General features: G+C 40.9%; 1 protein-coding gene across 1 annotated transcript in view; it reads left to right on the forward strand.

The window, feature by feature from the left end:
* Window positions 1-21,766, forward strand: part of LOC134384209 (uncharacterized) — a 32,901-nt gene extending 11,135 nt beyond the window's left edge. The window contains exon 5 of the mRNA XM_063105794.1: window positions 21,549-21,766. Coding sequence (XP_062961864.1) covers window positions 21,549-21,766 — 218 coding nt within the window. The remainder of the gene's footprint in view (window positions 1-21,548) is intronic.
* The last annotated feature ends 1,060 nt before the right edge of the window (window positions 21,767-22,826 follow it).

The raw sequence follows: 22,826 nt of genomic DNA on the forward strand, positions 1-22,826 counted from the left end.
CTGGGGAGCAGGTACTTTACCCTTGGGAAAACTGAGGGTTAGCGAGCCTAACACAACTTGCTCAAGATGACACCCTGGGGTGGGTAGAGCTGGGGCTCAGAGCTGGTTGTTTGGCTCCAGAGCGTGTGCACCTGACCATGAGCCAGCCTGGTAGCATCCCTGCCTGAGCTTTCACTGTGCACCGGCACAGAGTGAGGTACTTAATCCCTGGCATCAGCAAGAGCGAGATGCTTCCTGCCCCCAAGGGGGCCGAGACAGGTAAAGGCAGAAATATGTGCTATGAGAGAACACACTGTGTCAAGTCCACAACTCAGGCAGAACAGAAGAGTGCTGCAGAGGCCTGAGAAAAGAGTCATTGATTCTGGATGGGGAATTATTTTATTTTTCTATTTCACCTGGCTAACATGGACAATTACGTATTAAAATGATGACAGTGACTCTGAAGACCAGGAAAAAAGTGCCTTTTACACACACACACACACACACACACACACACACACACACACACACGAAAAAAGTGCCTTTTACACACACACACACACACACACACACACACACACACACGGTTGTATGCCTTCAAATAAATTGCAGATCCTGTTTTCTCATTTGCATCCCCTGCTAAGGCAGGGAATATTTGGATGCCTCTCCTCATTTTGTGTTTTTTCTCTTATTGTCTATTCTTTCCAAGGGTGAATTCAGCTTCCTTAACAGCTAACTGCATTACTTCCCAAGGCATTACTGTTGATGCAAAATCTTTTAGTTAACACCAAGGAGGAAGAAGAGTCCCTGAAGCTTATCTGCACCTACCACACCTGTTGAACTGCTCCAGCTGCTTTAGTCAACAGAACCAGACAAAGAAGAAAGCAAACCAAAAATCCACCCAACGCTCTATTTCAAACAGTTGTTTGATTGATGTGTAATGTCTGATTCAGCTGATCAATCCAGTGATAACAGTGACACTGATTTGATCTTGTAGACAAAGCCTAAAACTTCACTGACGCTTCAGGTGTTGGAACTATTAAGAACCTTAGATTAGTATCATGATCAAAATGCTACTCAGTAACAGATCCAAGCAGACTTTTTTTTATCTACACAAATTCACTCAGAATGAGGCAGCAGGAAGCCATGGGGCAACGTGGATTAGAAGGTCTGACCTAGGCAAGAATGGACAAGACAGTCTGGGTGGAAGGGTGACTTCCTGGGCTATCCCACTGAGCTCCAGACTGCAAATCCTGGCAGGGGTGGAGGGTGGGAAAGGTCCCAACTGGACTCCAGCAGCCCTTTTCCTTTCTTGAAAACACAAACAGACTGAGAGCTCTGCACATACTGCTACATGATACACAACATCCTGTGGCTGAGTAAATGGAGATACTCAGCCAGCTAAGTCCTTGATAACACTTAAAATTTAACTTTTCAAGGCAAACCGATATTCCAGGAAGCAGAGATTCTACGCCAATGATGTCCAGGTATGGACATGACTAATTCTCTTTTATGAAACAGAAACATATCTGTACTTTTAAGACACAACAATATTGTTACAGAAATGCAATTTTGAGCATATGTCTAGGAAAAACACACATTAACTCTTCGATAACAAATGGAGTCTTCTTTTTCCTTATTGGCCAGATGAACAAATTAAAAAAAAAGTTTACAATAAAATAATTGAAATTAAAAAAAAAAAAGTTTACAATGTAAGAAATTTGTTCAGATGTATTTTTCCTAATTATTCATAAACCAGAAAGTAAATTATAGTACTGGATTAGTTAAATTACCAAAGCGCTTTTTGCAAAGCATTAATCTAAGAGGAGAAAATTCAACTTTGAAGTAAATAAAACATACTATTCTCCACTCTCTGCCCCTTGCAGATGCGGGGAGATGGACTGTGAGGCCTTCACAGCCGAGGAACTAGAAGGACTTCCCTGAGTCCCCACAGAGCTGCTCAGGGCCCCGTCTTGTATCTGTCTGGCTGTTCTGGGGAGGTTGGAAGGCAAACTAAAATGGTTTTCTGTTGCTGAAATGAGCCCTCAGAACTATTAACTGCAGGCCTCTGGAGCTGGCTCAGCTCAGCTTCATGTCTCTGTGACCAGTATCACCACTGCTTTGCCTGGTAGGGAAACTATTCTTCACTGCCTCCATGAATCTGTGGGGGACTTAGGTCTCTGGCCCATATTTCTAGATTTGAAGTTGCATGGATTCACCATTCCTGCTTTTTAAAGAAAATTTCATTTCTGTAGCTCCAGTACCAGGCATAGAATTGTCTCACAACAAATGTTTGTTGAGCTGAGCTGAATAAACTAGAATCCAAGGGAAAATATAATTGTTCTTTACAGTAATATCTCTATCAACGAAGATGTGCCTCTATTGTCTGTTTTACTGCCATAAGTGTACCTACCAGGACTAGAAATAACAGAGGAGGTAGGGGCAGAGGGTTCTCTGTGACCATACCCTTCCAGGACACTCCCTCCCTCCCTCCCTCTCTCTCCTCCAGATGGGAAGGACTGCACTGCTCTGGCTCACTCAAGGGGCTGGGGTGTTTCCATAATTTGTCTGTTTTGTTCTCTGCGGTGCTTAGCATAGTGACTGGTACATTGCAGGGGTTCAGTGGATTTCTGTGCGATGAATGAATAGACAGATGGCTACTTACCCATGGGATGGAAGGGCCTCACATACCCGCAGCCTGGGCAATGCCCTCCGTGATCCTGGACACACATGCGTGGAGGCTCAGACCTTCAGCCTTCCACCCCTAGGCCATCCCAGAGCCTGGGGCCAACTCTGTCCTGGTTTGGCTGCTGCTCCTCAGACAGTTGTCAACCTCTGTCCTTTCTCGACCAGCTTTATTATCATGAGTTATAACAACAAGAAGTTAGTTCTGTGCTGCTCTAAATCTTCTATTTTGCAAACCGAGCATGCATTCAGTATTCTTCACTACTTCCTTGGAATTCATGCTTCCTGGATTTTAGCCCATTGTTAGGGCCCTCTTCTTCACTTTCCTAAAAAACCTTTAATATATTTCACAATGAGTTGGGAGAGCGCTGCTTTTGCCAGGAATGAGCAGAAGAGAGTCCTTGCATGCTAGCTATGCCTCTTTAATCAGTGACCTACAGGAATACGTGCAGTCCTTCCCACCCCAGCCCGCCCCTTGCCATATATGCATTCTATTCCCCATCACATTGTTGATTTCAGCATCATGCTGGTCATTTACGTGTTTGCCCTTAGATTCATGACTGGCCCCTCTCTGTCCGGCCCTTGACGCAGGGAAGTACATTTCCTAGGCTCCTTGCCCTCCAACTTCAGGTGAGTTCAGTCACTGGGGGGAGCTGGCAGGAACTGGAGGGTGATGGGAAGGAAGAAGCGAGGGCATTTCTCCCCATGCCCGGCCTGCGCTCTAGTCAGCATGTGCACTGTTGGCTGTGCCTCCTCCTCAGACCCAGCTAGGCAGTCCTAGCCTTGGGATGTGGTAGCACCACCTCTTCCTGCTGTACGCCTGTCCCTAGGGATGGTGGCAGATGTCAGCTCTTGTTCCTGTGGAGACTGTCTCACTGCATCCTCTCTGGTTTCTCAGCTCTTCCATTTCCTTTGTAACCAGGTCCCTGTATCAAATCCACTCTGTTGGAGAAACCTAGACTGGTTTCCGCTGACTTCATGTGAGCCCCTCTCTTTCCTTTTCACTGCCTTGTGGAACGAAGCACCCTCACAAGATACTGTGATAATCAGTTGTTAGTGGAAGATTTCTAAAATCTTGGAATGGCTGGTAAGTTACAAGTAAGTACATATGTCGTTAATTAGCATCCATCCAAATACTCTCTGCATGCTGAAGAATGTTTACTTTCTATTCCATTTGGAGCAACCATTTGAGAGATCCTTGGTTGAAGAGACTGGAGCACTCCCGAGGCAATTGTTGTGCTCACCTTCCAAACTCAGAGGCAGCTGGGGTAGCTGACATGTCATTCACTCTGCCGGGCCACCGTGCACCTGTGCCAAAGTCCTTTGTCCCCTCACCTTTGGATGCCATGTGAATGAAAAACTAGAGTCAGGGTAGATATCCCAAGGGACCTGGCAGATGACTTGGGACTGCAGGTTTGGGTCGATAAGGCTCAGTGGGAAGGGCGTGGCCTTTGGAGCCAGACACACCCAGGTTCTAATCCCAGCTTTGCATCTCCTGAGCTATGTAGGTTTGGTAAAATTATTCAATGTCTTTAAATCTCTCTCTCTCTCTCTCTCTCTCTCTCTCTCTCTCTCTTTTTCCCCTAACTTCAAGTAGTGAGAAGAAAGCCTGTTCTGTGGGTTTGTACAAATTGCAGATGATGGATACTTGTCATCTCATAGGGATCTCTGTAGATTAAAACAGCTATTATTAGCAATAGGTAATTGTCTAGGATAATCTTGAATATGAAAAGTTGGTGAGTCAGTTCTTTGTTATAGGAAGTGTGGCTTTGGCAGACAGTTCCTAGCTCTGTGCTAAATTCTTAAAGAAACCCAAGAGGACAGAATGCTAAGTTTGCTTTGTAAAATAAATTATTACTAGTTCCTTCTGCTCAATTATGTACTGGTAGCATTTGTAAACAATTAATACTCACATTATTTTTTTCAAAGATAGTGTTGCAAAATAGTTCTTTTTTTCTCTTTACATAGTCCATTTCATTAAATTTCAGCAATTCTAAATCAGCATATCATCTAATAGACTACATATGAAAAGTGTTTGCTATTAATTCAAAGATTGTATGGCCTATTAATTAGGTAAATATTTATTTACAAAGTCACATTACTCTATCCAGTAATTAAAAGAAGTGGGTGAATATGTATCTCTATCTTGTTTTTTAGCAAAAGCAATCTGTCCTATATTGCTTTCTCTTCTCTGTTGACCAAATTTAAACAGTGTATATGAAAGCGTTTTGTATACTATGTGCTACTGAAAAAAATGCTTTTTAATTAGTCATCTGGGACCAGTGAAATAAGATAATAATACATTAAATTTTAATAGTCTCAAGATTGGCCCAATAGCTATATTGGTTATGACACTCTGTCTTTAAATTAAATTTTAATTTTAAAAATAATGAATACATGCTTATTGTGTAATCTTCAATAAGCAGAAGAATGTATAGAAAAAATGAAACTGTCCCCTTCACCCTTCACAAATTCTACTGTCCTCTCTAAAAAGCTGTTAACAGTTTGATGTCTACCCTTCAGAGCTTTTTCTATGTATAACATACATAAGGGACCGATGCAGGTATTTATTTTTGTATAGTACATAAATGGGATTGTACAAGATGTATTCTGCAGGTAATTTTTTGTCTTTTTTTACAGTATTTCTTGAAGACCTACACATTGATTGTTATTCCCTCTTTTAAAAAACTATTTATTTATTTATTGTAACATAAAACATATTTGATTGTATGTATCTGTGCGGTACAGAGTTGAATATCAATATCTGTGTGCAGTATGTGATGCTCAATTCAGTATAATTAGTGCATTTAACAATATACAAAGTATAGAATGGAATCATTTTTTGTGTCCCTTTACCTTGTTTTTTTTTTAAAGAAACCTAAGAGGCCCCCTGCTGTAGGGTCAAAGTGGCTCCTCCCAGGCAGTTAGAGCCCTGTGTACTGAGATCAGGGCTGGTGAGCCTAGGTAACTGCCAAGGCTCTGAGACACCTTGGGCTTTACGGTCAATAGGTGGTATTAGGGTGTGGACATCAGAGCTTTACATCTGGCTTTAAGTTAGGGCGGTTGCGTCAGAGAAAAAGAGCTGCCTCCTAGGAAGACCCAGTGAGCTTTGTGGCCCCAGCCAGTGTTTAGAAATGTAAAACCTCTCTCCTTTACCCTCACACAGTATGAAAGGTAAACTCATGCTCTATAATGTCTATGAAGAACCCAAAGCCCGCTCCCACCTATTTCCAGATATGCTCAGAAAAAAACCAGAACCTAAGATCTTTTAAGGAACACAATAACTTTGTTTCTCCTAAAAAGTTAGTTTCCTTAATTAGTTTTCTGTTTTTATTTGTTTGCCTATTTACACATGCTTGATTGCTTAGTGTTTGAAAGTAGAATAAAAAAATGAAGAGACTGGGAATGTTTAACTTGGCATAGCCCTGAGCTCAGACCTAGTAACTATTGGATGGTGTTGATAGGAATACAGGTCCTGAATGTATGACCTTAAGGGAGTAGACAGACGTTTTTCATTATGAGACGTAGGCTAAATTTGGCTTGACCAAACTCTGAGCTGGAGGGCACATTACTAAGGCAGTGTTTTTGAGTTGAGCTCCCTTGGAAGGGACTAATTCATGCTGTTTGAAGAATGGGTAAACTACACTGTTAGCTTAATTTTATTTAATAATTCTGTTAAACGTTTTTTAAAGCATGTATTTGTACACATTTGTGGGGTACAGTGTGTTGTTTCATACAAGCATGTACTGCACATTGACTCTCTCAAGGTAGACAGCATAGCTTTGCACCCGGTGGTCCACCACTCCTCCCACTTCCCGCCCTCCCCTCCCTGCCTCTGGTAACCATTATTCTACTCTCAACTTCTATGAGAACCACTTTTTCTTTGATTCTATGCATGACTGAGATCATGCGGCATTTGTAACTCTGTTAAATGTTTTAGCCATTGCTTTTACTCAAAAGGGAAAAGCCAGTGACAATTCACATTATGGTCTTTTAAAAAGTAAAAAGTAAAGTAAAACATCCAAGTAAATGGATGGGAAGTGTGAGGAAGGAAGAATCCTGCATCCCTAAAGGCCCTACCAAGTATTGATTTGCATAGATTTGAAAAGCGTGGTGTGGTTATGGTCTGGAGCACAGCTTTATGGGTGAGCAATCACAGTCCAAAGACTGAAATACATTGAGACTGAGGCGTGAAACTTCAGCCCTCATCAGACAGCGGGACTTTGGCTATGGAAAGTGGTCGAGGGAATTGTTCTGCAGCTACAGGGAGCCTTTCTCCATTCCTGCCCTTTATAGAGAGGGGAGAGGAGTGGGCCGTAGGTGTGGGAGTTTGCTGGCTGGTCAGATGCAAATTGATAGTCGGCCCAGAGATAAAGTACTTCTGACTCTTTAACAGTAGTTCCAGCAAGCAACATATAGGGAGATTGGTCCTAAAGCAGCTGCAAATGAGAATATGAGAGCCCACGTGAAATGGTCCTTATTACAGTAGATGCCATTAGGATACCTCTCTTTTCAACTTTTCTTCCTGGTCTTCAGGTTTTGTAAATTAGCCTTTAAATAGTGTGTGTGGTTACCTGTTTACTCTCATGTGCCTGTGCTCAAAGTGGAATTAGACCAGACATCTCTCAATTAAGCCTTTTAGTTCTTCAGTCCGCTTGCCGAGCACTTCCCGTTCTCCTTACCCTGCTCCATTTTAATTTCATTATTTTTATTTTAAATAATACTTACCTCCTTCCAAAATATTACATAGCTCTTTTTAAAAGAAATTATGTTGATTGATTGTGTCTTCCCTGCCTACCTCCTAGACTGTAATTTCCTTAAGAGCAGATATTTTTCTTTGTATGTTTTATTCACTGACGTATGTCCCCAGCACTTGGAACGGGGCTTGAAATATAGCAGATGCTCAACAAATATTTGTTGGATGCATGAATGAATAAACAACAATCCTGGTTTTATATATATATTTTTACATCAAAAGACTGATAATAAGAGACATAGTTTCAAAAAATTTTACAAGCTATCTTTGGATAAGTAAAAATTCAGCTCAGTGTCTTCCCCCTTTATATACTTATAGTCCATCCAGCTGTCCAAAGTATGGGGCTGTTGTCAGCTAACTGGACTTGCAGATTCCAAATCGGGCATCTTAGCCAGACTGGAATGTGACTTGTGTTCACTGCTGAAGATTGTACTGAAAAGTAGTGGGATTCAGTAACACAGAGGGCTCTCGACAGGAGGAATACAATGGCTGAACTTAGTGAACTCGCCCCTTGAGAAGTCTTTTAGACCCGGAAACAATTCATTCAGGTGCTTCATTATGTGAACGAACTCCATGCTTAAACTAATAAAAGACTGCTGTCTCCAGCCATAAATCCAATTAATGTGCCAGGATGGAAAGATGCAACTCTTAGGCAGACTAGATACTCAAACCAAGCTCACTAGTGTGGTTTCTCCCATTGAAAAGCTGCACAGCTCAGTGATGCTGGAATCAGAACCAGGGAACACAGTTCTAGGATTCAAATGTTGGAGCACCCAGGCTCGGACAGCTGGATGTGTCCTTCTCAACTGCTGGGACCTCTATGCCCTCACTGGTCTGAGGAAGGTGTTCTGGGACAGCTACCTCCACTCAGGACACCCTCTAACCTCTTGGGATGGCGCGAATGGCCAAAGTTTCTTTCTGTAACTTCCCCTTTTCTGGGTTTCTGTGGGTGACGAACATAATCCTCCATGAAATTTATTAATATCTCAGTCAAGTCTAGCTCTGGCCCGGGAATCATTCTCTCACTAACTCTTACATTAGACATGCAGACAGTTAACAAATATTTCTTGAGTGTCAGTCCAAGTTAAACAATACAAGTGGCTCTTCTCTGACCCACTGGGTGATCTGACTTTATAGTGTAAATCCTCCGAGGGTACCCATGTCTCCCTTTCCCAGATGTTTGGATTACCCTTCTTGCTCCCCCATCCACCGTCTTTGCATCTCAAGCAACCTCCTCAGACTGAGGGATTTGCTCTGAAGCAGCTTCTCCCGCAGAGAGAAAAGTGAAGTGACTCTGAGCCCGACGTTCTGACCCCTGGCCATTTGTTTCTTCCTACAAATTGGTAAGTTGCCTTTTGAATATGTAAGGCCATCTCTAGGGACCTTGAACGCTGGGGTAATGACAGGTGTGGGAAAGTCGCTATAAGATGAGAGAGATGTGGCTGAAGCCATGCTCGCAGTGCGTCTCTGTGAGGGCTCCCCACCTTCCCCAGCACCACAGCCTCTGTCGTGTGAGGTCTCTGGCCTTCAGAACCTCTCGGCCCTTTGAGCAGTGGATCCACCCTGTAGCTTTCATTGCTCTGCCTGGGTTTGGGGGCCGAACCCATGATGTAGATACTTCTGGGAGGTGAAAAGATGAATTAGCAAGAGGCCAGAGAGATTGATGGAAAGTCAATTGAATGGAAGTCCTCATACTCTTGAGAAATGTGTCCCTAAGATCTCAGCCAGGAAAAGTATAAGCCCATGTTCTGAACCTGAGAAGCAGAGGACCCCCGGTCAGAGGCTCCTCCAAGGGCAGAACCAGTGTGGAAGAGCCACCGTTATACTCAGGACAACAGGGCCACTGAGGAGTGTTTAGAACAAGGTTTGGTGGTGCAGACACATTTGCACATTCAATATATTAATTAAAATAAATTCAATTACATTAGCTATGCTTTGCATGATTTGCTTATTAAAACCAGAAAATGAATAATATGTTTTAGAAATGTTTTCAGTAAGTTTTGAAATAACAAAGGATTTCTTCGTATAATTCAGTTTATAATTCAGGGTTGTCCAACAGAAATATAATGTGAGCCACAAATGCGATTTCAAATTTTCAAGTAGCCACATTTAAAAAAATAAAAAGGAACAGGTGAAATTAATTTTCAGTATGTTTTATTTAATCAAGTTTGGTATGTACCAAACATCATCATTCCAATATGATATCAATATACAAATTATTAATGAGATATTTTACATCCTGGTTTTTGTTTTTGCTTTTTTTTTATACTAAATCTTTAAAATTCAGTGTATAATTTATACCTACAGAATATCTCAATTGCACTAGCTGAGTTTCAAGTTCTCAATAGCCACATGTTGCTAGTGGCTGTTGTATACAACAGTGCAGTTGTAAGACTTTTCATACCAAAAGCTTTCTGATTAGTTGAAATCCTACTGTTTTGAATTCTGACTCAAGGAACTCATTATTAATTCAACTTGGCCTGAGGGTCCTTGTGTATGGATGGCAAAGCTCATGTTAATGTGATGATGATCTAACTCTACTTTCCTCCCTGGGATATTCCTTCTTCCACTCTATTTTGCATGTGCAGTCAGAATGATCCCTTCAAAGTCTAAGTCAGATACCATTACTTCTCTGCTCAAAATCTTTCCATGGCTTCCCAGACCAGTCCTTACTGTGGCCTACAAGGCCCTAGACAATCTGGCTTATCTGATGAGAAGTGACATCTCTGGTATCATTTCCGACAATTCTTTCCTTCCTTTGCTCTGCTCACTCATCTTGGCCACATGACCTTGATGATGCTGGTCCTTGACCCTGCCAAGCACACTTTGCCCCAGGGACTGTGCATTTGCTTCTCCTCTTCTGCCTGAAGTTCTCTCCCCAACATCTTCCCATGGTTTACCCTGTACTTCCTGCACAATGTCACTTCTCAGAGAGGCCTTCCTTGGCCACTCTATATAAAATAGCCCTTAAAGAGTCTCCTCTAAAGACCCCCTTCTCGTCTCCCTGTACCCTTACTCTCTTCTTACCAGCTGTATTGGTTTTCATAGCACTTGCTTGTTTATTAGTTTTTTCTGACTTCTCCAGCCCTATCTCACTAGAATGTGAGCTCCATGAGTGCAGAGACTTCCTCTGTTTCTTTTGGAGGCCCTGGAGACCCAGCAGCAATAGTATCTGGCACATGATAGGTGCTCAACAAATATTGGTAAATGAAAGAATAAATAAAAGAATGAATCTAATGTTGGTAAGAAATGCTTATGGGAATTGCAGGCTCTCATAACAATGACAGATTCATATTTAAGGTCTTTATTTGAGCTTAGTCCTAGGACCGAGTGTTTTCCCTCGTGGTAAATAATACCTCTGAGCAGAAACGCAATGGCCACTAATTCAGTTCACTCGTCCCTGCTTGGGGTCGCTCCCTGACTTCCTTACTGCCCTTCTTATTAGTGCAATCATCATCACCCCCATTGCAGGCCCAGATTAGACATCCTTTGATAATTAGACGATGAATTGATAATCGTCTAACAATCCTAAGTGTGTTTCTTTGCTAGTGGCTCCTGCTCGCAGCATCTCCGGCACCTCAAATTGCTTAAAACTAGATCAATAACCTCTGTCAAGGAAGTCTTGTTCTGTGACTATCTGATTATTCTTCTCTTTATTAGTATTTACACATTCCCTTAGGAACTCAGGAAGGATCCCGTGCATTTGTTTTGTAAGTCATTGGAATCCATGCTAATTTCCCTGTCTGCGTTGGGCGCGCACAACTCGAGATGTTGTTAAGTAACCATTTGCTCTAAGTGGGGCCTTCTGAGTCAGACACAGCCATCAGCGGCTGCTGGGGGCCTCCCACGCTTCCCCACTACCTTTGTCCTGCTTCTGAGAAGGTCAGAATGAACTATTTCCTACTACTCATAAGTGCTCTCTGGTAGTTCCCCTGTGAGGCTGGGAAGCATCTGCCCTGATGAATCCACACTTCCTGGGGGTCTCCCACGGGCCCTACAACACACAGCTATGCAAAGGTCTCCCCTGTTATTCTCTGGCCCGTACGCTGCTTGTTTCTTTAATACCATGTATTGTAAGCTGTAATTACACATTTGTTTGTTTCTTTTCTTGTTTCTTACCCGTGTCCCTGACAAGACTGCAAACCATAAAGGCAACAGAACATGTACATATAGATATGTCTACAAGTAATATTAATTGAATGAATGACTTAGTCTTTCAACAAACATTCTTAAACAAAAGCTACTAAATCAAAATAAAGCATGTTCACAAGTCACTGTTGTCAGTATCAATTTCAAAAGTCTACACTGTTTTTGAAAGAGGTAATTGACTAATTCAATCCAGGAAGTAAGCATGTTAGTTCTTGAGAGGAAAGTTATTCTAACTAGGCAAACAATAGTTTGTGTTCTAGAATTTTATATTCATGTAGTATTGATTTATTAAGGTTTGTAAACTTTGCCAAGTATTACCCGGAGAGGGCAGGAGCAGTGCAGTTGCTGGCTTAACAAGATCCAGGAGTGTGAGTTAAAGTTGGATTAGAGCTCAATTAATGGACGATTCTACCTACCAGGTTAGGATACTAAACTCCATTTAATTCAGTTCCACAAATATTTATGTGTGACTTACAGTACTCCAGGCAACCTAATATGAATTAAATAGGGCTTCTGTACTCAACAGACTCATAGTCTATCAAGAGAGAAAAACTTGACACTTCAGACAAGCATAGAACGGTGGACACCATGACTCTGTCAATCAGAGGAGAGGTAGCTTGTTTCCCAGGTGTGCCGGGGAAGACTTCCCAGAGGAGATGATGTGCGGGTCAGCCGCTGAAAAGCCCTACCCTCGGGCCTCAGCACCTGCTGTTCCCTCTCCTGAAAGAGACTCTGGCCCCAGATTTTCCAGACCACTTCGGAACACCTCAGGTTACCTCCTTCATCGGTGCACATAGATGGCACATAACAGAAGCTCAGCACATATTGGCTGAATAGATAGACTAGATTGGGAATGAAGGTGGCTATTAGACAGACTGTCAAGGGAGAACTTGAGTCATTAGGAAGTTAAAATAACAGACACAGGGAGCTTGGTAGAAGTTACGGGGTCCATGAGGTTTCTTTATTAAGACAGACAGACTCAGCTAAGCCTCGATTTTACAGCATCAAACCATGCCTGACGCATAGTAGGCCCTCAATCCAAAGTAAATGGAAAAACATTCTGTTTGCTCTTCCAGTTACTGTATATTGAGAAATTAATAAGCAGTACATCCTCGATGAATAATTTCTTTTCTTCAGAGATTTTACTAATTCATATTGGTTTTACCACTGTTTGTGTACAACAGTGAGGCTTTGCTGGACTTAACTAAACCATCTATACCACAGATTCTTTTAATCTACTTTCTTGATGGTTTCCCTGGGGATTACAGTTAACATCTTAATTTGTTATGAAATAATTTGGATTAATAACAAATTATTTAATAGTATACAAAAACTTTGCTCCAACAGAGCTTCATTCCCTCCCCCTCCCTTATACTGTTTATTGTCACACAATTAAGTCTTTATATATTGTATGCCCATCGTACAGATTTGTAATTATTGTTTTATGCAGTCTTTTAAATCAGATAGGAGAAAAAAGAGTTATAAACAAAAAATACATTTATACTGTCTTTTATATTTACATGTACTTATTTTTTTACCAGTGCTCTTTATTTCTTCGTGTGTATTTCAGTTGTCATCTAGTGTCCTTTCACTTCAGGGAGTTTCACTTCAGAGTCCCTGAAGGACTCCCTTTAGAATTTTTTGTAGGGCAGGCTTGCTAGTGACAAATTCTCTCACTTTTTGTTTATTTAGGACTGTCTTAATTTCTCCTTCATTTTTGAAGGATATTTTGCCAGACATAAAATTCTCGATTGACAGTCTTTCTTTCAGAACTTTGAATATATCATCTTGTTGCCTTCTGGCCTCCGTGGTTTCTGATAAAAACCTCATACATAATGAGTCATTTCTCTCATACTGTTTTCAAGATCCTCTGTCTTCAGCTTTGAGTAGTTTGATTATGATATATCTAGATATGAATCTGTTTTAATTTATCCTACTTGGAGTTTTGTTTTGTTTTAGCATCTTGGATGTGTAGATTCATGTTTTTCATCAAATTTGGGAAGTTTTCAGCCATTGCTTCTCCACACATTTTTCTCCTCTCCTTCTGGGACCCCCATTATACATATTTTGGTAGGTTTGATGGTGTCCCACAGGTCACTGAGGCTCTGCTTATTTTTCTTCATTCTTTTCCTTTGTTTCTCTCAGACTGGATAGTCTCAATTGACCTACCTTAAAGTTCAATTCTGTCTTCTGCCTACTCAAATATGCTGTTGAACTCCTCTAGTAAATTTTTCATTTCAGTTATTGTACTTTTCAACTCCAGAATTTCTATTTTTTAAAAAATAATTTCTATCTCTTTATTTGGTGAGACATTCTTCTTATATTTTCCTTTAATTCTTTAGAGATAGCTTTTTGTAGTTCTTTGAACATATTTAAAATAGCTGATTTAAAGCCTTTGTCTAGTAAGTCTAATATCTGGTTTCACAGGGACAGTTTCTATTGACTGATTTTTTTCTCTGTTAGTATGGACCATACTTTCTTGTTTCTTTGCATGTTTCATAATTTTTCAGATGTTCAAAAAAAAAAAAAACTGGACATTTAAAAGAATGTAACATGGCAACTTTGGAAATTAGATTCTCTCTCATCCCCAGGATTTGTTGTTGTTGCTAGTTTGTTTCTGAATTAATTCTGTAAAGTCTGTATTCTTTGTCATGTGTAGTTACTAAAGTCTCTGCTCAGTTAGCTTAGTGGTCAGCTAATGATTGGACTGAAATGTCATTAAATTCCTGGGATCAATAAGTCTCACAGTCTTTGGTGATGGGGTCTGTGTGAGTATTTGAGACATGCCTTCGACTTTCAGCCAGTTTCCAACCCTGCCTTAGCCTTTACTTTCTGCTGTGCAGAGCCTCATTGTCAACCAGAGGTCAGGGTTTAGGGCCTTCTCAGGTTTTTCTTGAATATATGCATCAGCCTGGGTATTCATGTAGCCTTCTATATTACCAGGTATATATCAAAGCTTTTCAAAGTTCCCTATAGATATTTCATTTCCCAAATTTTCCTTTTAAGTATTTTAGTTAGCCGATTGTTTGACAAAACTTTTATATGCCACCTTAAATAGTAATAATGTTTTCAACCAATGCCTCCAGGAAAAAGCTCTTTATACTAAGTATGTTCCAAGTCAGTTTGAAAAAAGACAGCTTTGTGAGTGGAATCTTCCAGGAACCACGAGACAGGTTGAATAATGACAGTTCTCTGGGAATGCGGCTTTGATGAAGCTTCAATCCTGTTCTTTCCCCTCCATTTGCTGCTGAGATGCTTATTTTCACTGTACTTGTGGGCTTTGGGGTTTCAAGGCTATTGTTGTGTTGGGGAGGAGAAAACAGGGATAGAGCAAGCTAAAGTGTCACAAATCTTGCTGCTCTTTTGAGATTCAGCCATTTTTCTTGAATAAACTCTCCTTGGATTGCTGCAAGCCTTTGGTTAATTTCCAGAGTTCTGAAAAAGTTGATTCTGACAGTTTTTACCAATGTTCTCACTGCCTTCATGGAGAAGATTTTCAGAGGTCCTTATTCTACCATTTTCACTGACCTCCCTCTACAGATTCTTTCAGTGGTCTTTATCTTTTCCCTAACATAAAACGTTATTTTCCAAACATTAAAAAGCCTAAAACCCCAAATAGTTTATGCAAGAGTATTTCAAAAAGCTCATGGAAAGATTTGTATTATCTCTAGTTCTATTTTTCCATGAACTTTTTGAAATACCCTCATATTTGCTCTATTTCCAAGAAGTGAGTTTTCTCAGAAAATGTTTGTTCTTACAAAACCGCCAAATGAAAAAAGGCAATTAAAGAATGTATAAACAAAGAAGCCACAGAAAATGATAAATTGTAGCTATCTACAATTTTCATCATTATTTAATGTCATCTTTTTGCTTCTTTGTCAGTGTAGTTAACCTGAAAACTGGTTAAATTTCAACTGTGTGTGTCACCTTCCCCGCTTCTCCCTTCACCAGGCAAACCTGGACAGAGTAAGACGGAGGTAGAGCTGGTCTTCAGCAGCCCTTTCACTGTTGGCCATCAGTGTTATATTAATCTGCTGCCATAACAAAATACCACAGACTAGGTGGCTTAAGCAACAGAAATTTATTTTCTCACAGTTCTGGAGTCTAGAAGTCTGAAATCAAGGTGCTGGAAGGTTTGGTTTCTCCTGAGGTCTCTCTCCTTGGCTTGTAGACAGCTGCCTTTTTTCTGTGTCCTCACAAGGCCTTTCTTCTGTGTGCGCATGCTCCTGGTGTCTCTTCCTCTTCTTATAAGGACACCAGTCCTATTGAATTAGGGCCCCACCTTTATGACTCATGTAACCTTAATGCCCTTGCATCTATCTGACAAGGGATTAATATCCATAATATACAAGGAACTCAAGCAATTACACAGTAAAAAAAAAAACCAATAACCCAATTAAAAAATGGGCAAAGGAACTGAATAGGCATTTTTCAAAGGAAGACATACACATTGCCAACAGGTACATGAAAAAATGTTCAACATCACTAGTCATCAGGGAAATGCAAATTAAAACCACACTGAGATATCACCTCATCCCAGTTAGACTGGCTGTAATAAAAAAGACAGAGAATAACAAATGCTGGCAAGAATGTAGAGAGAAGGGAATGCTCCTGCAGTGTTGGTGGGACTGCAAATTAGTACAACCACTATGGAAAAAAGTATGGAGGTTTCTCAAACAACTACAGATAGGTCTACCATACAATCCAGCAATCCCACTTCTGGGTATATACCCAAAGGAATGGAAGTCATCATGTTGAAGGGATACCTGGACTCCCATGTTCATCACAGTTCTGTTCACAACAGCCAAGATATGGAACCAACCTAAATGTCCATCAATGGACAACTGGATAAGGTGGTACATATACACCATGGAACACTACTCCGCCATAAAAAAGAATGAAATTCTCCCATTCACAACAACATGGATGAGCTTGGAGAAACATATGTTGAGTGAAATAATGTACAGAGGGATAAATACTGCATGTGCTCACTCATAAGTGGGAGGTGAGAGAGAAAGAAGGAAGGAAAGAAAGACCACAGAGGGGCATTGGACTTGCAGAGGGAGAGAACATATCTAGGGATACAAAGTGGAGTGAGGGAAAGGGGGATGGGGAGGGGAAGTCAGGGATAATTGGGTGGGGGACATGGAGTATAGCCACAATTTGTGGTAATGGGCATGCTGCCAGTATGGATCTGGCCATCACATCTTGGGCACGAGTGGTGACAATCAGCTTTGTACCCCATGAATATTCATAACCAATACAGTAAATAAATAAATAAAGGCCCTATCTCCAAATATAGTCACATTGGGGGCTAGGGCTTCAGCATATGAATTTGAGGGGGACACAATTCAGATCTTAACAAATGTCTAAAATACAGTGAAGAAGTTCTCCAGAAACACTTCCACTGATGATATGCATCCTCTTTTGCCCTTTGCTCTTTACATTTCTGTACCATCATTACCCCTCTGTAACTACCTCCCAAACTAGGCACTATGGCTTCTGTTCTATTGGGAGAGCAGCATTGTGCAGAGCTAGGAATATTGACACCAGAGTTCAAATCCCCCTTCTGGGACCGAACAGCTGCATGACCATGGGCAAGTCAGTTAACTCATCAATTTTCTCTAGCTTGTGCTTTCCTGGGCGTTTTGGCCCCATTCTCTTTCACTGCTCTGTACCCCCGAGGCCCTGGATTTGTCACCAACCCCTACTACTAAAACATCCTTGTGGTGTGTCTAGGGGTCTAGTAAAATATATCCTGAAAAATTCACTGATTAAACAGCTCTGAGTAGGTGTTTTAAGTAGATCAGAGTAGCTATCTCTGCCCAGATGGACTTCAGGAAATGTTGTCTCTGCTGCTGCTGCTGCTAACTGGTGTTAGCACTGGTGGGTGGTTTAGTCCAGAAAGGAAGAGAACATGCAGTGAGAGAGCAGGCTGGCAGGGAGTAGCCAGGGTAGAGCAAGAGTTAGGACTTCCTTCACAGGTATTCAGTAAGCCAGCTTTTGCTGAGAGTCTACTTTTTCCAAGCATTGTGCAAAGTGATGAACCAGAGCTCCTATCAGGGGCTTCTCTAACCGTAGGACTTGGACTTTTCATGGACTATAGAGCTGTAGAAAAAGAAAGAGGACCTGGCTTAGGTTTGTTGTTTACTTCTCCATGACCATAGGCAAGCCACTTAGCTCCTCTGAGTCTCAGTTATTCCATTTTAATAAGAAGAGATGGATCCGGTGTTCTATATGGCTAGTTCTCCTACTTTGGCTGTCACCTTCTAGAATTCTGATTCACTGGGAGTGGGGTGTATCCTGCCTAAAGAAAAATCTGTAGTTTTGAGTTTGATTTTAGCTCACGAATGCTCTGCTAGGAAGCTGAGAGGAGAGAAGTTCGCACAGAGAAGTATGTTGTGAAAGTTTTGGGGAAAAAAATTAACCCTACAGTTCACTCAGAAAACTTGGAAATTAACTCTGAAAGGAAGCAAGTATTTGCATTCTTATACTGTCCTTTGGTGGTGTTATTCAGAAATACCTCACATGTGGTAGCAGTATAGACAAAGAGTGGTCTGTTGTGGGTTATTAAGCCTAAGAAGATTAATCTCCCTAAGGAGATTAACTAAGATGTTCATAGTAAATGTAGACTCAAGGGGCAAAGCTATCATTTTCCCAGTGTAAACGGCTATAGTCGCGTGTCTGTGTTTCGATGCAAGAACCACATTTTGTTAACGTCTTTATTTCCAGCTCCTAGTAGCACAGAGTAGATACTCAGTGTACATAATAGTCCTTGTTCTCCAAATCAAATTTTCTTCACGTCACCTGCTTAAAAAGAGAGACAAAACCAAAACCAAATTTTAATACTGACATTGTTCCCTAAGTTGCTAGAGACCTAGATTTCATTGTTTTCAGCAAATTCAGTAGAAGTCCATACCTTTGGAGTTAAGCCTTTGGTTCTCTGGGCCCTGGTGGTGCCTCTGTGTTCAGGCTAACTTGGCCTTGGTGTCAGCCTTCGTGGGCAGTTTGAACAGAGAAGGGAGGTGGTAAATCACAGTGGTTAAAGCTCGGGCTCGGGCACATCTGGATTCGAGTTTCAGCTTCCCCACTCACAACCTTGTAACTTTGGTAAGGGCTAATGCCTCCAAATCCAGCTTCCAAATCTGTAAAACAGAGATGACCCTATTACCTACCTCATAGAGTCATTGTGAAGGTTAATTTTTAAAGTGCACAAAGTTAAAAGCACAGGAAATATTTGCTTGAAGAATTGACAGTCATGGTAGGAAGGAGAACTTTTTATTTTTCCAAGATTTATACAGAATAGCTATACTAATAATTGTTATTATTGTACTTTAAGCCTCTATCTTAACGTTATCAGGAGTCCGGGATACTACTGAACCATGGCACAGGTACTTGCTCGACCTGAGATGTTATTCGTTCATCTTCCAGAGGTCCTTTTAGAAAAGCCCCGTAAACCACTGTCTCATATTACTGGAGTGCTTACACAGTTTATAAGAAACCAAGTAAAAAGAAATATGCACTCAAAGAGAGGCAGGAAAAATAAAAAATATAATTAAAGGCCTTAATTCTTTCAAAAAATTTTTGCAGTTACATCATACATTAGTGTTTATTAACAGTACCTTTTTCTTTGAAAAATAAAGCTTAAAATCTTTGAGGATATACATATAACTTCTTCAAAGCTTTGCCAAGAAATGAAACATAAACAGATCCTCAATACTGATGTAAATATTTTAAAAGTCTTTCCATACCAATGAGTCTAAACACTATGCTTCCTTCTGTTTTCCCAGCCTCCCTCCTTCAAGTGAACACTTTTGTTTTCTTTAGATCCCCAAAGTACTTTGCATTCATGTACTGGTGACCAGAGAGTAAACTTTCTGTATGTTTTACTTCATTAAAAATCTTTTAAGAAAATGATATATGGAAATCGAGGACTCTCAATTCATTGGCCAAAATCTTTTCTAATTTCAGTCGGACATCCCTCGCTTGTGTTTTGGCCCTTTCTGCATTTTATAATTTATGTCATAAGTCATAAGACTTTTCAAAAATTTTTCATGATGGCATCCCTGGTAAACATAATCAAATGTTTGTGATTTTTGGAGGCCTAAAGGTTTACAGATTTATGTACCAAGGATTTTGGACACTGTTGACAGACATGTTGTTACGGATTTTTCAAGGTACTCTTTCTGGGGTCTTGTGAGCCATCAGCTAAATTATTTCTTTTGTTCACAAAGATTTCAGGAAAATATTTGTTCTTTTATGGCAATATTGCAGTGGTGATTATCAACTGGCGTGGGTTTTGTGTACTTTACTTGACAGGGATTCTTACAGAGTCGCCTGATGTTACAGGGCAATTGGAATAACTCAGATGTGAGGATGATGGGACACAGGCTACAAAAAGACCTTTTAAGCTGTAAATGCTAGCAGTTTTTGAAGTGTTCTATTTGTTTTTTCTTTCTTTCTTTTTTTACTGATTGGTTGATATTAGAGTTTTCCCAGAGATTATGAATAGGCAAGAAAGGAAAACAAATAAATTAATTGATTTACCTCGATATTTGTTCAACAAAAGAACACAACTGGTTTTAAAAGTTGTTTTATGCTAGTAGTGATGTGGGAATCTGGACATATCTTGAGCTCATCAGAAAGAGTATCTTAAGACGATTTAAAAATAATTGAGTCTCGAAAAAAAGATGTAATTAGCTATGTGTATTTTTCTTGATTAAAAATTACGTTTAAAGGAAAATTAAATTCACATGTTTTTATTTACTAATATTGAAAGTTACTAAAACATAATTGGAGTTGCTGTTATACATTCAAGAAACTTAGAAAAGCTTTAAACAATGCCTTTTTAAAGTTCCTTCAAATAAAAAGCTATATTTTGTCAAGAAGGTATTTAAGTTTAATCTTAAATCCTTAAACAGATGTCTCTGATATAAATTCGTCATATAGCGAGTTTTATACTTTGAAACATATAGGGTAAGAAGCTGTTTTATGCATGTTTTTTCTCCCTTGCCTCATTTAATGATGGGTGAGCAGCCAAACAAACTAATTCTTTCCTCTACATTTTAATAAAACTAGTATTAGCTTTGCCTCTAACTTTAATTTATGTAATGTGCTATTAGACACCATATAAAATAGAAGTAGAAGAGTATAGTTATAAATCGGGATTCAAGTTCATTAGAGTTTCTGCCATGTACTAGATATGAGACAAATCCTCTATTTTCTCTGAGCCTCAGTTTCCACATCTGCAAATAGGGTTAGTAACTTCTGCCCTAGCTAAACCACAGGTTTGTTATAGGTGTATCACTTGTGATTTTTCTAAAAGAACAAACTGCCATAGTCAAAGCTCCCTTCCTTCAGGAGCAGATGAAGTCATCTGACGGAGATGTGTGGCACGTGTGAGTGGAGGAGTGGGCAGGAGGACAGGGGCTCAGGCCCACCCCTCAGCTGGCCCCCAGCTCTCCAGCACAGCAGTGTGATGGGGGACAGGGAGAAGCTCTTCTCGGGCCAGACTCTTGGCTTTGACGAAGCGACAGTCCTTGTCCCTTGGGTTACCTGACTTTCTTTGTATTCAAAGCAGACATAGAAAGTTCCCTCCTGAAGGTCCAGGATTTCTGGGTCAAAAGCTGAGACGCTCTGCTAAGACTATTAACCTCTATGTGACCTGCCAAACCAGCCCTGTGCTTAGATTCAGCTCTTCACAAAGACCTCCAATTCACTGAGTACTGAATGTATTTTCACGGTTCATCTATGTCTGTCCCCTTGAACGTGGAACTTCATGCAAAATGAAATAATTTCTCAGTATGCCTGTCTATACAGTACAGATTGCCAAAACCTGGGACTGTCTTGGTCAGCCAGAGCCAAAGGGCCACATACATTAAATCCCATACCCTCAGGCGCTGTCGCTGAAGGGGTCCACCCCTAGCCATATCTGGTACACAGGACCCATCCTCCCTCCCTCCTCACATCTCTCCTTCAGTGACAGGAAATGACCTGGGGCTCTCCAGCAGCCTACAACATGACCTAACTCAAAATGACGAACTCATCCGGGAATTCAACTACAAATATCGAGAGGGTGAAGTTAGCACAAGGGACAAACTCAAAAGACAGCACCTTCAGAAGCAGATGAAGCTGGACCCATGCCAGGTCCGTGTTCATGGCACCCAAAGTTACAGGCAGGTAATTTACCCTAAGTAAGCACCAGCCAAGAGGCAAAAATAAGACTGAGCAGAGGGAAGAAACACGGTAAAATGTAGGGGGCAGAAAAAGAACAGCTGAGAACGTTTTCTGAATATTCTCCTTTTCCTGGGTTTCTGTGCATTCCTTATATAAACCTCCATCGATTTGAGTGAATGTGATTAAATATCTATCTGTTGCCCTCCAAAGGGCAAAAGCAGAACAGTTAGATATATGCACTCTTCCTTTCCTTCTGTTGATTGAAGGCCATGTGGGGGAATCTCAGATTACTCTAATTATTATTATTATTATTATTGTTATTATTATTATTTTGGGAGGCTGGCTGGTACAAGGATTCAAACCTGTGACCCTGGTGTTGTAAGGCTGCGCTCTAACCCACTGAGCTAACCGGCCAGCCCTCAGATTACTTCTGTTGGAGTCTGTGTGCTATTGGGACCTGCCCACTCATCAGTAACACCACTGACCTCCCAGGCCGCGGGTCTCTAACTGCAGGAGTGAAGGGATCACAGCTCTCTCCTTACTTCTGGTTCCGGTGTGTGGTTTGTACTTGCGGGCTCTCCTTCCAGCTGAGGGCTGGACAGGTGGTTGGCTCCCAAGGCTTTTTCTCCCTGGGATTATAAGGAGAGGAAGGGAGTAATTACTCAAGAAGGCATTTTGGATTTCTGGATGGGAGGAAGAGGAACCTAGCAAAGTCTCAACACTGCCACAGACTATTTGATTTTGCAAAGCCAGCTATTGGGGGGCGTTAAAAAGCAAGAAAGACTGGGGCAGCAGCGTTAACTTTGGGGCAGTTTCTCCTCACCTGATGCTGACTAACAGGACTAGTATCACTGGGGTGAGCATGAATTCCATCCCTCCATGGAGGAGACAGGGGCCCAGGTCCACGCTTGCTGGAAAGCAGCAGTGCTTGGTCCCGGACCACTGCTGGGCATCTCCCAGGGTGCTTTTCATCTGTCTGCAATGCAGGATTATATTGCACAATTGAATGCTTTATGGGTTTTTTGGGTTTTTTTTGTTTTTTTCACTTAGAAGTTCACTGAAAGTAGATTTCTTCCATTAG

This window comes from Cynocephalus volans, chromosome 8, assembly GCF_027409185.1.
Source record: "Cynocephalus volans isolate mCynVol1 chromosome 8, mCynVol1.pri, whole genome shotgun sequence".
Taxonomy (NCBI): domain Eukaryota; kingdom Metazoa; phylum Chordata; class Mammalia; order Dermoptera; family Cynocephalidae; genus Cynocephalus; species Cynocephalus volans.